General features: G+C 41.2%; 1 protein-coding gene across 3 annotated transcripts in view; it reads left to right on the top strand.

Moving 5' to 3' along the window:
• POLA1 (DNA polymerase alpha 1, catalytic subunit) overlaps positions 1-15,179 on the top strand; it is a 330,395-nt gene that overhangs the window by 137,475 nt on the left and 177,741 nt on the right. For all 3 annotated transcript variants that reach the window (XM_062183593.1, XM_062183592.1, XM_062183594.1), the window contains exons 31-32: positions 3,564-3,695; positions 14,812-14,986. In XM_062183593.1, the coding sequence (XP_062039577.1) occupies positions 3,564-3,695; positions 14,812-14,986 (307 nt within the window). The remainder of the gene's footprint in view (positions 1-3,563; positions 3,696-14,811; positions 14,987-15,179) is intronic.

The following is a 15,179-nucleotide window of genomic DNA, read 5'->3' as shown; positions in this document are numbered from 1 at the left end:
GAACCATCTATAGCATGTTTGTAGTTCTCTGTTGACAGATATTTTCATATTTTTAACACTTGCACTACTTACAACTTGTGAACAGCTCAGTGTTTACATTTTACTGGTTTCAAAAGAGAGTGGTATTAAGAGAGAGTCTATGTAGGAGTCAGCATTGTGGTACAATGTGCTAAGCGGCACTTGTAATGCTGCATCCCATTTTGGAGTGCTGATTTGAGTCCCAGTACTCCACTTCCAATCTAACTTCCTGTTAATGACACCTGGGAAGGCAGTGGAAAATGGCCCAAGAGCTTGGGCTGTTGCTACCCACATGGAAGACCCAGATGGAGTTCCTGGCTCCTAGCACATGTGCACATGATATCTGTGTGTGTGTGTGTTTCCTTTTTTCTCTGTCACTCTTTCAAATAAAGATCTTTTTATTGGAAGAAAAATCTGTGTATTTGGTTGTAGGTTATCTCATGACAGGATGGGATTTTTGCCTTTATTTATTTATTTTTTTAGATGATGCTAGTAGGTCTTGAAAATGGTAAGTCGGAGGCAGATGTTTAATCTTAGCATTAAGATACCAACTAGGACACTTGTATCCCACTTTGGAGTACTTGGCTGTTGATATCTGACTCTGATTCATGATTCCACCTTCCTGCTAATGCAGACATGGGGAAGCAGCAGTGATGGCTCAAGCAATTGGGTTTCTGCCAGCCTCTTGAGAGATCTGAATTGAATTCTTATCTCCTGGCTTTGGCCTCAGTTCATCCCTGGTAGTTGTTTGGCATTGGGAGAATGAACCAGTGGATGGGAACTTTCTCTGTCTCTGACTTTGTCTCTTTCTCTGTCTCTATTTCTTTTAAAAAAAGAAAATAAAGAAAATGAGAAGTCACATTAGGGTAGAGGCATGGATGAAAATATAGGATTTACTTTTAGAGAGATTTTTAGCCCTTGCTACCAAAAGTAACTGAAAAACAGTATACATGATCTTTTGCTTATTTATATTTTATGAAATAACACAAAATACTTCACAGCTGATTTTTATAGCTTTAACTAATTTGAGCTTAATCCAAAGGAAGTATTTTTTCTTTTTACTGAGGCCTTCTAAAAGTAGCTTGTAAAGTCCTCAGATGGTTTCAGTCTAGTCATTGGAAAGTTTGTCAGTGAAATTCAGAATTTGTACTGAAGAAGATGATGATTTTCTTAAGTACAGTTCTATCAATTAAGATTCCTATACAGTATGTCTCCCTGCAAGTCAATTAGGAGCACATAATCCAGGTTTGAGGAGATTCCAATACTTGGAGAGTCTCCTTGGCATTCTTCTGTACTAAATAGGATACAGAAGTGCTGATAACTTGGGCAAGTATGGGTGTGTGTGAGCACTAGCCTTACTCTTTGTGGCAGTTCTCATATTTCTTAGTGTCAGAGCACCGTTATACTCTTTCATAGTAATTGAAGACTCTCTAAGAGCTTTAATATGCAGATAGTGTTGAGATTTAGTATGCTAGAAATTAAAAAGAGCTTACTTAAAAATAGCATTAACTCATTTGATTACAAAAATAACATTTTTTTCATGAAAAGTATTCCTAAACCAAGAAAAATTTGCCAAAGGAATGGCATCATTTTATAGTTATATGTAATTCTTTAATATCTCATTGAATAGAAGGCATCTGAATTTTTTGTCTGCTTTTGCTTGCAGTCTGTTACGTGTTTTTGGTTGGAGTGTACAGAGAAAATCTAGTTTTATATAAACATAGAAAAGAAACATTTTAATAATTTTTTTCTGATGGTTATATATTCCTTGATTCTACATTAAAACTCACAGTTGATGTTTTCTTAAATGTCTTTGTAATATAAAATCTGAGTCTATGTCAATGAACTTTTCATACTGTCTCATTAAAAATCTATTGGTCTATAATTTACTTTGAATGGATATTTTGTCCATGAATGACATTATGAATTGGTCATTTGTTCAGTGTTAGTTCTCTGAATTATGCAGATCTTCCAAAATGGACACATTTCATTGTTTACTCATAACAGTCACATTCTTTTTTTTAAACTTTTATTTAATAAATATAAATTTCCAAAGTACAACTTTTGGATTATAGTGGCTTTTTCCCCCCATAACCTCCCTCCCACCTGCAACCATCCCATCTCCCACTCCCTCTCCCATCCCATTCACATCAAGATTCATTTTCAATTATCTTTACATACAGAAGATCAATTAAGTATATACTATGTAAAGATAACAATCATATTCTAAAATACTCTTTATAAAAGTTTATATGTATTGGGAAACTCTTAAGCTCACAAACTTGAAAACAGGCTTTCCAAAATTGTATTTTTGTGGTAGAATGGATGAATTTTATCATTGACAATATACTGTCGGATTTTTTCCCCCCTTAAAGCAGCGGGCTCACTTGGTTCTTTCTTGAGAAATTGTCTGCCAAATATCTAAGTCAGAATAATTGTTGGTTTATCAGTAGTTCTTTTCTTTTGAGAATATTTTGCAATTTATTTTTGTTTATTCGAAAGAGAGAGACAGAAGGAGATCTTCCATCCACAGGTTTACTCCCGAATGCCCACATCCGGGGCTGGGCCAGGAGGAAGCCAGGAGCTGGGAGCTCATTCTGGGTTTCCCGCATGGGTAGTGGGAACTGAAGCACTGGAGCCATCACTTGCTGTCCCCCAGAGTGCACATTAGCAGGAAGCTGGGATTGAAAGTGAAGCCAGGATTGAACCAAGGCCTCTGTGAGCATCTCATATGGCAACTTAATTGTTGTGGCAAACGCCTGCCTCGACCTATAATTTTAGCAAGTAGAAATTGCATTCTGTGAAAAAGCCAACTGGTTTAGCTTGCAAGTCAAACAACTGCTCAATTGCTTTTCCTTGAGCAGCTTTCATTCTTTTGCTATTCCTGATGTGTAATTTCTGTTTCATTACACAAAATATTAGACTTTACTCAAGGATTAAGAACTTAAAATTAATTTTTACTGCTTCATCAAGGACACTCTTAAGTGAAAGTGATTTTTATTTTTGAACTGTGTTGGTAAAAGCAGACAGTGACTATTAGTACAGTTGGGTGCCATTGCTCTGATTCATGTTTATGAGACACTAGCAGCTTTTCCCACCATTGTTCCTCTGTCATCAGCACAAGCAGTATTGTAATGAAAGTAGTTTTGGTCTTGAGACTCCCTGAAAAAAAAATCATTGTGAATCCCCAGGGATCTGTGGATCACGCTTTGAGAACATGTGAGTTTTTTGCCTTGCAGTACCCTAGTCTCATTTTTCCTCTGAACACTAGGTATTTTATAGTCCTTTTTTAATGTCCAAGTATTATGTGACATGATCCATAAACATATTTCATTTTTGTTAGGATTGTATCTGAATATGTTAGCTACTAAACGAAGGGGAAATGGTCATTGAGAGTGGAATGTTTATTTTGTGGCAGGACTTTCTCAATACAACTTGTGCTGTCTTTATGTGGCTAGTATGATTCTAGCAAAGATGTAGTTAGTGTAATCTGTGTGCAAAGGATTTTTTTTAATGTTTCAGGCTATTTTGTTTTTCTCTTTTAGGCATTAACAAAGGACCCCCAGGATTACCCTGATAAGAAAAGCCTACCCCATGTACATGTTGCACTCTGGATAAATTCTCAAGGTGGCAGAAAGGTGAAAGCTGGAGATACTGTTTCCTATGTCATCTGTCAGGTAAAACTATCAGAATTAATAAGACTTTCATACCACTTAACAACCCGGAATAGGGGACCCATATTGTGACATGACAGATGAGGCTGCCTCCTGGGATGCCAGCATCCCTTATGGGTGTTAGTTTGATTTTGGTTGCACCACTTCCCATCCAACTCCTTGCTAATGATCTGGTTAAAACAGCAGAGGATGACCTGGGTGCTTGGGCCCCTGTAACCCATGTGGGAGACCAAGAAGAGGTTCTTGGGGTCCTGGCCCAGCCCCGGGTGTTACGGCCATCCAGAGGTGAACCAAGTGACTGAGGATCTCTCTTTATTTCTGTCTCTCCCTCTCTGTAACTCTGACTTTCAAATAAATAAATGAATCTTAAAAAAAAAAAAAAACAGAGTAAAATCCAGATTGCCACAATATCACATTTCATGGCTTTGTGAATAATTGATGCTGCAAAGAAATGATTTTAGTCTAGTTAGTTTGAAAGCATCTAAGAAATATTAGCAGTATGTCATATTTTATTATAATTTTCATTAAACAGTTTGTTTTGGTTTATTGAGATTATTTTGGTGAGACAGCTTTATAACATTAGCTAAGATTTCAATCCTAAGTTACTTTTCATGAGAATGTGGGCAAATTTGATTATATGTCTAACAGAAGTCTTTTATCATTGCTTTATTTTTAAAGATTTATTTATTTATTTCAAAGTCAAAGTTACACAGAGAGAGAGAGAAATCTTCCATCTGCTACTTCTTTCCCCAATTGGCTGCAATGGCCGAAGGTGCACCAATCCGAAGCCAGGAGCTTCTTTCCGGGTTTCCCATGCTGTTGCAGGAGCCCAAGGACTTGGGCCATCTTCTGCTGCTTTCCCAGGCCACAGCAGAGAGCTGGATCAGAAGAGGAGCAGCTGGAGATGCTGGCACTGCAGGCAGCGGCTTTACCCTCTACACTGCAGCACCCCGGTGTCCATATAGGATGCTGATGCTGCAGGTGGTGTCTTTACCTGGTACGCCACAGCGCTGGTCTCTATAACCATTTTCATTATGAGTTTTACTGGAATTATCAGAGAACAAATACATTCTTTCCTAGTCTGTGTTTAAATATTTACTTCAGAAAATGTAAAATGCATGAATAGATGGAGCAGGTTGAGGGATCCTAAAAATACAAGTTTAGGAAGAAAACACAACTGATCTAACCAGTTTCCATCTTTTTTTTTCTGGAGTAGAGAAGGTCCACCTTGCCATCTCCCAGTTTTGAAAGGTACCTTATGCAGTACAGTTTTAAACCACTAACCGGTGATGGGAAACAGGGTAGGACAAAAGAGTATGTTTTTTCTCAGTGAAAGCATTTAATTCCAGTTGGAACAAAGAAGAGGTCTTGTTTTTTTTCCTATTTAAAAAAAACTCAGGCCAGCGCTGTGGCTCAACAGGCTAATCCTCTGCCATGCGGCGCTGGCACACCGGGTTCTAGTCCCAGTTGGGGCGCCGGATTCTGTCCCGGTTGCCCCTCTTCCAGGCCAGCTCTCTGCTGTGGCCCGGGAAGGCAGTGGAGGATGGCCCAAGTGCTTGGGCCCTGCACCCCATGGGAGACCAGGAGAAGCACCTGGCTCCTGGCTTTGGATCAGTGCAGTGCGCCGGCCGCAGCATGCTGGCAGCGGCGGCCATTGTAGGGTGAACCAACAGCAAAGGAAGACCTTTCTCTCTGTCTCTCTCTCTCACTGTCCGCTCTGCCTGTCAAAAAAAAAAAAACAAACAAACAAAAAAACAAACCAAAAAAACCTCAAAGCGTCCATCCAAACTCTTTAAAATGATATGTTCTGTTCACTGCAAAGGAAAATTCACCTGTATAAGACTGTTTCTTTTAAATTACTGTGAAGTCTTTTATCCTAATTTTATTACATTATTATAGTAAAAAATCGTGCCTAGGGGCTGGTGCTGTGGCTTAGTATATAAAGCCTCCACCAGTGGTACCGGCATCCCACATGCCCACTGGTTCAAGGTCTGGCTGCTCCACTTCTCATCCGGCTCTCTGCTATGGCCTGGGAGAGCAGTGGAAGATGGCCCAAGTCCTTGGGCCCCTGCACCTGCGTGGGAGACCCGGAAGAAGCTCCTTGCTCCTGGCTTCGGACTGGCCCAGTCCCAGCCGTTACAGCCAACTGGGGAGTGAACCAGCAGATGGAAGACCTCTTTCTGTCTTTCCCTCTCTAACTCTACCTCTCAAATAAATACATCTTTAAAAAAAAATTGTACATAGGGGCCGGCATTGTGTTGCAGCATTTTAAACCACTGTCTGTAATGCTGGCATCCCGTAAGGGCACCTTATGTGTTCAGTTCCCAGCTGCTCCATTTCTGATCTAGTTCTCTGCTAGTGTCCCTGAGAAAACAGTGGCCCCTGCCATCCATGTGGGAGACCTGAATGAAGCTCCTGACATTAGCTTGATCCAGCCCGGGCAATTGCAACCATCTGAAGAGTGATCCAAGATCTCTTCTTCTCTCTCTGTCTCTCCGTCTTTGTCTCTAACTTTACCTTTCAAATAGGTAAATAAGTCTTTTAAAAAGTCATAGGTAACCCTTAAAATTCATTGCATTTTGATCTCTATCAAACTACAATCAACATTCTTTTAAAGCATAGCTTTTTAAAAATTTAAACGTAGTTGCCGTAACTGCTGCAAACTGTAGATGCTGTACATCAAGAAATTATTAAAGTACATGGACAGGAATCAGCACTTGACTCTATCTCCCTCCTAGGGTTACCCTTGATTAAGAACTGTTACAGAAAGCCAATTCCTGCAGGAAAATATTTCCATAAATGCCTGACTCGCTGAAGCCCTTAATGTGCTTTGCATATTGCCTCTGACAAGTCTCATCTCAAAAAAACAATTTTCATATTATGCAAATAAAGATTTTGGTAAATAGCCTAGGTTTTTTTTTTTTAACTTACATCTTCACATACATGAAAAGCTTTTAGATTCTTAATGACAGGAGCAGACGGCAGCACACAACTTTGAAAAATGCAATGCAGTGACATAATGAAGTCAAGCCACAATTATGTTTTGGCTAAACCAGGAATGGTGATGTATGATAACTTACACAAGAGAGTGACCAGTATATTTAGCAGTCAAGCTTATGTTCCTTGTTATCTAAATAGTAGATCTTATGATTTCTTCTTATTAATTTTATTGCGAAAGACTCAATGCAGATACTATTGTATTGCTGTAAATCCAATTGGATGTATTTTCAGCATTTTTGCATCCACTGGGTACTGTACCTTATTTAGTTTTTTTTAAAGATTTTATTTACTTATTTTATTTGAGAGGTAGAGTTACAGTGTTACAGAGACACAGAGAGAAAGGTCCTCCATCTGCTGGTTCACTCTCCTAATGGCCGCAACCACTGGAACAGCACTGATCCAGGGCCAGGAGCCAGGCGCTTCCTCCCGATCTCCCACATGGGTACTGGGGCCCAAGGATCTGGGCCATCCTCCATTGCTCTCCCAGGCCATAGCAGAGAGCTGGATTGGAAGTGGAGCAATTGGGACTAGAACTGGCGCCCATATGGGATGCCAGTGCTGCAGGTGGAGGATTAACCTACTGCACCGTGGTGCTGGCCCCTTTATTTGCTTTTTAAAAGTATAGTTCATGGGGCCCAGTGTTGTGGCTTAGTTATTAAAGCTACTGCCTGGGTACAGGTTTGTGTCCCACGTGTTCCAGTTCCAATGCAGGTCCCAGCTAATGGCCAGGGAAAAGCAGCAGAAGATAAAACAAGTGCTTGGGAACCCTGTACCTATGAGAGTGACCTGGATGAAGCTTTTGGCTCCTGGCTTTAGCCTGGCCCAGCTCTGTCCGTTCTGGCCATATAGGGAGTGAACCAGCACATGAAGATCTCTGTTTCTTACCCTGTCTCTGTAACTCTGCCTTTCACTTAAATAAATCTTCAATAAGAACAGAAGTATAGTTTATGTTTCTTCTTTTTTTTTAAAGGCTTATTTATTTATTTGAAAGGCAGAATTACAGAGAGGCAGAGGAGAGGAAGAGAGAGAGAGAGAGAAAGAGAGAGATCCTCCATGCGCTAGTTCACTCCCCAAATGGCCGCAGCAACAGCAGAGCTATGCCAATTTGGAGCCAGGAGCCAGGAGCCTCTGGGTCTCCCATGCATGTTCAGGGGCCAAAGGACTTGGGCCATCCTCCACTGCTTTCCCAGGCCATAGCAGACAGCCAGATCAGGAGTGGAGCAACCAGGACTTGAACAGACGGCCATATGGGATGCCAGCCCTGCAGATGGCGGCTTTACCCCATGCCACAGTGTCTGCCCCCATGTTTCTTTGTATTAAGTTGTTTTCCTTAACATATCCCACAAAGGGCTGAAGAGGTTTGATTTGCCTTTATCCCTTAGCATTGGGGCATGCCACATTTCGGCATGCTTGGAAACTTCTTTTGCTTGTAAACCCTTAAATTATCCTTTTCATGTTTCACAGTACTTCCATATTTTTAGAATGTCTTTTTGAAAATATGTCATAATGCATTTTAAAGAGAACTGTTTATTGACCTAAGCAGAGGTGGCCTCCAAGGAATACTTTTAAAAATGAAATTTAAAGATAAATTCGTTTTGGTGCCAAAAAATTTTGAGATCCATGCATAGTTTTTTCATAACACATTTTCTCTGAATCTTTTGAAGACCCCTTTCAGCCTATCTCCTAAACAGATTCTATTTTGCTTAAAATTTATGTTTATAATATAGTACCCTACTGAGAACTTATTCAGACTACAAATTTAGATGATTTCAGAGAGTATTTTTAATATTTAATTTATATTGTAGTTTGTGCTCTTGTTAAACCTATGTGAATTGTTTGCTCAGATACCAAATCAGCTTTTATTTATTGGCTGTTATAAGTATTTTTTAACTTCACTAGATAAAATTTACATAAGGCAATAGTAGAGAACCTTTTTCCTGCCAAGGGCCATTTGGATATTTATAGCATCACTCATGGGCCATACAAAATTATGAACTTAAAAATTGACCTGCTAGGGTCCAGCGCTGCGGCGTAGTGGGTAGAGCTGCCTCCTGCAGTGCTGGCATCCCATATGGGTGCTGGTTTGAGTCCTGGTTGTTCCACTTCCAATCCAACTCTGTCCTATGGCCTGGGAGAGCAGAATAAGGCTCAAGTCTTTGGGCCCCTGCACCCACGTGTGAGACCTGGAGGAAGCTCTTGCTCCTGGATTTGGATCAGCCCAGCTCCAGCCATTGTGGCCATTTGGGGAATGAACCAGAGGATGGAAGATATTCTATTTCTCTCTCTTTCTGTGTGTGTGTGTGTGTGTCTCTGTCTCGCTCTGCCTTTGCCTCTTCCCCTGCTTTTCTGTAGCTCTGCTTTTCAAATAAATAAATAAAATTTTAAAAAATTGACCTGCTATAGATATATTGGATTTCAAATCCTGCTTGTGGTTGCATTGGCAGGGCCTGGCCAGATGATTGCAAAGGCCTAATCTGCCTCACAGGCTGAATGTTCCCACCCTTGTCTTAAGGTACCCTTTGTTGTCCATTTAAAAATCTTAAACATGAAAAATTTTCCTGTTGGTTTCCTACTAAGAATAACTATATGTTTTTATTTAATTTCAAAGATTTATTTATTTATTATAGACAGTTACAGAAAGAGAGAGAAGAGAGATCATCTATCCACTGGTTTACTCCCTAGATGGGTACAGTGATCAGGGCTGGACCAGGCCAAAGCCAGGAGCCTCATCTGGTCTCCCATGTGGGTGGCACGGTACCAAGTACTTGGGCCATCTTCCCAGGTGATTAGCATGGAGCTAGCTCATAAGTGAAGTAGCGAAGACACAAATGAGTGTCCATGTGGGATGCTGATGTCACAAGCAGTGCCTTAATCCACTTGCTACAGTGCCGGCCCCTATAATTTTAAGTGCATTGGCTGAACTTGGTAGTCTCTGAAGTATATGCTTTGTGAAATTCATTAATTAATACATGGGCACTTCTAGGAAGTCCAGCATTGCTTCTCCATCTGTTCTTAAAGGATTATGCCACATCCTCTACATGTTCTTTTTTTTTTTCTTTTTTAAAAGATTTATTTATTTGAAAGGCAGAGTTACAGAGAGGCAGACAGAGAGAGGGCTTCTATCGCTTGTTCACTCCCCAGATGGCTGCAATGGCTGGTGCTGGGCCGATCTGAAGCCAGAAGCCAGAAGCCTCCTCCAGGTCTCCTACGCAGCTGCTGGGGCCCAAGGAATTGGGCCATTCTCCTTTGCTTTCCCAGGCTGTTACAGAGAGATGGATTGGAAGTGGAGCAGCTGGGACTTGAACTGGTGCCCGTATAGGATACCAGCACTGCAGGCAGCGGCTTTTCCCGCTATGCCACAGCACCAGACCCACCACATGACCATACATACACTATGGGGTCTTGCTCAGATTTGAGAATCAGGCCTTTGAGATTATAACTTGAGTATTTTTCTGATAAAACATAGCAAAACCTGTTATCTAACCAATTCTTTTGAATTTAGCCATGTTTGAGTTTAGATTTTTAAAGCACAACAAGAAATATGTTTTAATATTTGATAAAAGTAGTCTTTTGTTTGGGTATTTAAAATAGAAATATTTTCAGCTGAATACTCAAATTTTTAACTACTTTTTTTTTTTTTGACAGGTAGAGTGGACAGTGAGAGAGAGAGACAGAGAGAAAGGTCTTCCTTTTGCTTTTGGTTCACCCTCCAATGGCCGCTGTGGTAGGTGCGCTGCGGCCGGCGCACCGTGCTGATCCGATGGCAGGAGCCAGGTGCTTCTCCTGGTCTCCCATGGGGTGCAGGGCCCAAGCACTTGGGCCATCCTCCACTGCACTCCCTGGCCACAGCAGAGAGCTGGCCTGGAAGAGGGGCAACCGGGACAGGATCGGTGCCCCAACGGGGACTAGAACCCGGTGTGCCAGCGCCGCAAGGCGGAGGATTAGCCTAGTGAGCCGCGGTGCCAGCCTTAACTACTTTTTAAGAAACATGCATTACTAGAACTTCTAATGATATATTGGAAACTAACTCAGGTCCTTTTAAAAAATTATTTTGCCAGTGACAGAATTTCTGTGGTTTTTTTTTTTTTCCATTTGCAACAAAATGGATGGAACTGGAAACCATTATATTTAGCGAAATAAGCCAGTCAAAAAAGAACAAATACCATATGGTTTGTCTGATCTGTGGTAACTAATTGGTACTTAAAATATCATCTATAGGAGCGAAGCTAACACTTTGAGATGCAACAACTTTGAACAGCCCTTGCCTTGATTGTTCGGGAACAATGTTTTTCTTGTTTGATTTTGTTCTTTTTTTTCTTCGTACCAATCAGTGAACTCTTCTTGGTGTAGGGTTAATCTTATGAGTATAAAAATTAGCTGAAAATTGATCTCTGTAAAAAAAAAATAAAGAGGGATGAATAGTAAAGGTGGGATTATGGGTATAAGGAAGGTGTTGGAGGAAGAATCATCATGTTCTTAAATCTGTATATAGTGAATTCATGAAGTTATATTCCTTAAACAAAATTAAAAAACGAAGGTGGATTAAAGGGAAAAATTTTTTGCCTCTATATTTTTAGTTTTAATTCATTACTAAAAATTATTAAACTCAGTATTGCTATGCTACTAAGGATAGACTGTTTTTTCTAGAAATTTAAGATTGTATAAATCTGATTTCCTGATTTTTGTTGAAAGGTCATCTGAATACAGCTGTGTGCATGAAGATGCTGCCCAATGATTTTTTTCACACTGTTTTTGTTATCGATTGTTGCCTTACTCTCATCTAACAATTCAGGCTTCTAGAAGGCCAACAATTAAACCTGATTAATTCTGCCTAATTCCTTTTTATGTGATATGAAACACATAAATAAAACACAACAAACAAGGCTTTTAATCTGAGGTTTCTCTTTGTTTCTGGGTATGTTAATACATCTTTGAACAGGTGAAACCTAGTTGAGGAGTAGGCCCAATTTGGTTACATCAGGAAGCTAGCCAGAGAAAGAAACCCCTTCCTGTGGTCTTCTGATATAGAAGGTTGTCTCTCCTTTAGGCTTAGTGCTGAGCTCAGAAAGTCGGACTGATTGTAGCAGAAATGAAAGAATCAGATTCTCATTATAATCAGTTCTGCAGAGCAACTGAGCACTGTGAATAGTTATAATTCACTAGTCTGAATATTTTTTAAATATTTTCTTTATTTGAGAGGTAGAGTTACAGACAGTGAGAGAGAGAGAGACAGAGAGAAAGGCCTTCTTTCCATTGGTTCACTCCCCAATGGCCGCAATGGTGAGAGCTGCGCCAATCTGGAGCCAGGAGCTTCTGGATCTCCCATGCCGGTGCAGGAGCCCAAGTACTTGAGCCATCTTCTACTGCTTTCCCAGGCAATAGCAGAGAGCTGGATTGGAAGAGAAGCAGCCGGGACTAGAACCCGGCACCCATATGGCGTGCCAGCACTGCAGGTGGAGGATTAACCTACTGTGCCACGGCGCCAACCCCCACTAGTCTGAATATTAAATTTTGTTGCTTCGGAAGAGACCAAGAGTGAAGAGAGTTGTTCGATGTTGGTCTTGTAGAGTTATAACATTTTGATTCAGAGAGGATGGTGACATCACTCTGAGGACTGGATGTGGGTCAATTACATAAAATTTTGCAACTTTTTTTTTTAAAAAATGATTTATTTATTTATGTGAAAGGAGAAAGAGAGAGTGAGCGAGAGAGAAAGCGAGAGCACTTCTACCTACTAGTTCACTCCCCAAATGACCACAACAACCAGGGCTGGGCCAGGCTGAAGCCTGGAGCCCGGACTGCATTCTGGTCTCCCCTGTGGGTGGCAGGGGCCCAGAGGAAGCATGCTGACTTCCAGGCTCATTAGTAGGGAGCTGGGTCAGAAGCAGAGCAGCCAGGATTGAAACTGGCACCTCTACAGGATGCGGGTATTACAAGTGGTAGTTTAACCCATTGTGCCACAAATGCCAGCCCCATATATATATGTTTGTTTGAGAGGCAGAGGAACAGACAGACAGCTCCCATCTGATAGTTCACTCCCAGATTGCCCACAGCACCCAGGGGATGACTGGGGCCAAAACTGGGAGCCAGGATGCAATCCAGGTTTCTCATGTGGCAGGTAGGAACCCAACTACTTGAGCCATCTCTGCTGCCTCCAGTGTCTGCATTAGTGAGAGGCTGCAATTATGAGTCAGACTTGGGAATCAAGTCCAGGCAATCCATTGTGAGATGTGGGCATTTTGATTGCTGAGGCTAACCTCCTGCTCCCACAACTTTCATTTTTATGGAATAAAAAGAAGTCTTTGGATAGAGGCTCCCCAACCCAACTTCCTTTCCTTTAAGTAGAGCCAGGTAAACAGTGCAAAATGACATGCCCTTCATTTCATGCCCCCATATATATATTATACATTTATATATTATAAATTATTTAAAATAAGTTGTGTACATTATTAAAATAAGTCATAGCATTATGTCTCGAATTCCTGCTCGAGGGAATCAGATGAACAGAACAAAAGCACCACACATATGCTGCTTGGTTTTCACTCCTCTAAATACCTTTTTGGTTTTCTGGACATTTGGTAAAGCAGTTAAAATAGTGCTTGGGATGCCCACATCCCATGTTCTCAGTGCCTGGGTTCAAGTTGCATCTCTGCTTCTGAATCTTGCTTCATGTGACCGATGGTGTCTCAAGTATTTGGATTCGTGCCACCCGATGTGGAAGACTTGGATTGACTTTCCTGCTTCTAGTTTTGGGCTGACCCTTGGCACTGAGAGAGTGAACCAGCAGTTGGGAGATGACTCTGTTCCCCCCCCCTCCCTTAATTAATTAATTTTAAAGGTGGAAAACAAGAGTAGGTGTTGTGGCACACTGGGTTAGGCCAGCATTTAGGGACATGCATGGTTCAAGTCCCAGCTACTCCATGCTTCCCATCCAGCTTCCTGCTAATGCACATCGAGGGAGCCAGCAGATGATGATTCAAGTACTTATGTTCCGCCTGCCTACATGATAGATCTGGATTGTGTTCCAGGATTTAGCTTCAGCCTGGCCCAGCCCTGGCTGTTGCAGTCATTTGGGGAGTGAACTAGCAGATGGTAGGTCAGTCTCTCTCTCAGTCTCTTTTTTTTCTCTGCCTTTCAAATAAGTAAAAAAAAAAATTAAAGGGTGGAAAATAGGGGACAGTGCTGTGGTGCAACGCAGCTGTTTAAAGCCCCGGCCTGCCCCACTGGCATCCCATATGGGTGCCGGTTCAAGTCCCAGCTGCTCCACTTCGGATCCAGCTCCCTGCCAATGCACCTGGGAAAGCAGTGAAAGATGGCCCAAGTCTTTGAGCCCCTGCACCCACTTGGGAGATCCATAAGAAGCTCCTGGCTTCAGATTGGCCCAGCTCCTGCCATTGCGGCCATTTGGGGAGTGAACCAGCAGATGAAAGATCTCTTTGTCTCTATCTCTCTGTAACTGTCTTTTGAATAAATAAAATAAGTCTTAAAAGAAACAACAAAAAGGTGGAAAATAGTACCTCAAGTTGGCCTGTTTTTTTTTTTCGTTTGTGGTAATGATAAATAAATTAAAAATCTTCAGCTTACAAAGGGAGTGTAAAATTTGTCCTAGTCAGAAGACAAATTAAGACGAAGTCCGACATTTGTGGATGACTAGATAGCAGAGGTAGACACACGATGAATGTTGTTGCTGGCATTTGGGGAATAAACCAGTGGATGATAGTTACTCCCCACCCCTGTCTGTGTGTCTGTCTCTCTGCCTTCCAAGTAAGTATTAAAATAAAAAATCTTTCTGACTAGACTCATGTTACCAATGTGTTTTTGCTTTATGGCAGGTGGAATTAATCTGGTCAGTGCCTTCGTGTTGGTTTCATATTTTGACAAAAAATAGAACATAGCACATGTGGGATTTATGTTCTGGACAGTGGGTGAGATTGAGACTGTGAGGTTCTTCCCAGTCTTCTTGCTCTTAGATATTCAAGTATATGAAATATTCTGCAAGAGGTTCAGAATACTTCTTGGTGTTTGAAATAGAACAAATAAAACTGTACTGTCCTTGCTTTGTTTGATTAAACAAGTGTGTATGATTGATTTGCTTGCAACTTACTGTGTCTTCTTTTAGGATGGCTCGAACCTCACTGCCAGTCAGAGGGCCTATGCTCCTGAGCAGCTGCAGAAACAGGACAGTTTAGCCATTGACACCCAGTACTATTTGGCCCAGCAGATCCACCCAGTTGTGGCTCGAATCTGTGAGCCAATAGATGGAATTGATGCTGTGCTTATTGCCACGTGGTTAGGTAAGTTTCCCAAGCTCACACAGACCCTCCTAGAACAGCAGCATGTGTAGACCTCCTTTGACTTTCGGGATCCCTGTTTATGAGCACAGAATTGTGTCTGGCACTTCTTTGTATTTACACAGGATTTTTAATATAAACAAATTTAATTGTTAATTATTTGATTCTCTCTGAATATTGTACTTAAATTCTTTTG

The sequence above is a fragment of the Lepus europaeus genome, chromosome X (genome assembly GCF_033115175.1).
Source record: "Lepus europaeus isolate LE1 chromosome X, mLepTim1.pri, whole genome shotgun sequence".
Lineage (NCBI taxonomy): Eukaryota > Metazoa > Chordata > Mammalia > Lagomorpha > Leporidae > Lepus > Lepus europaeus.
The sequence above is the reverse complement of the archived record's forward strand: the minus strand, read 5'-3'. Positions and strand labels throughout refer to the sequence as shown.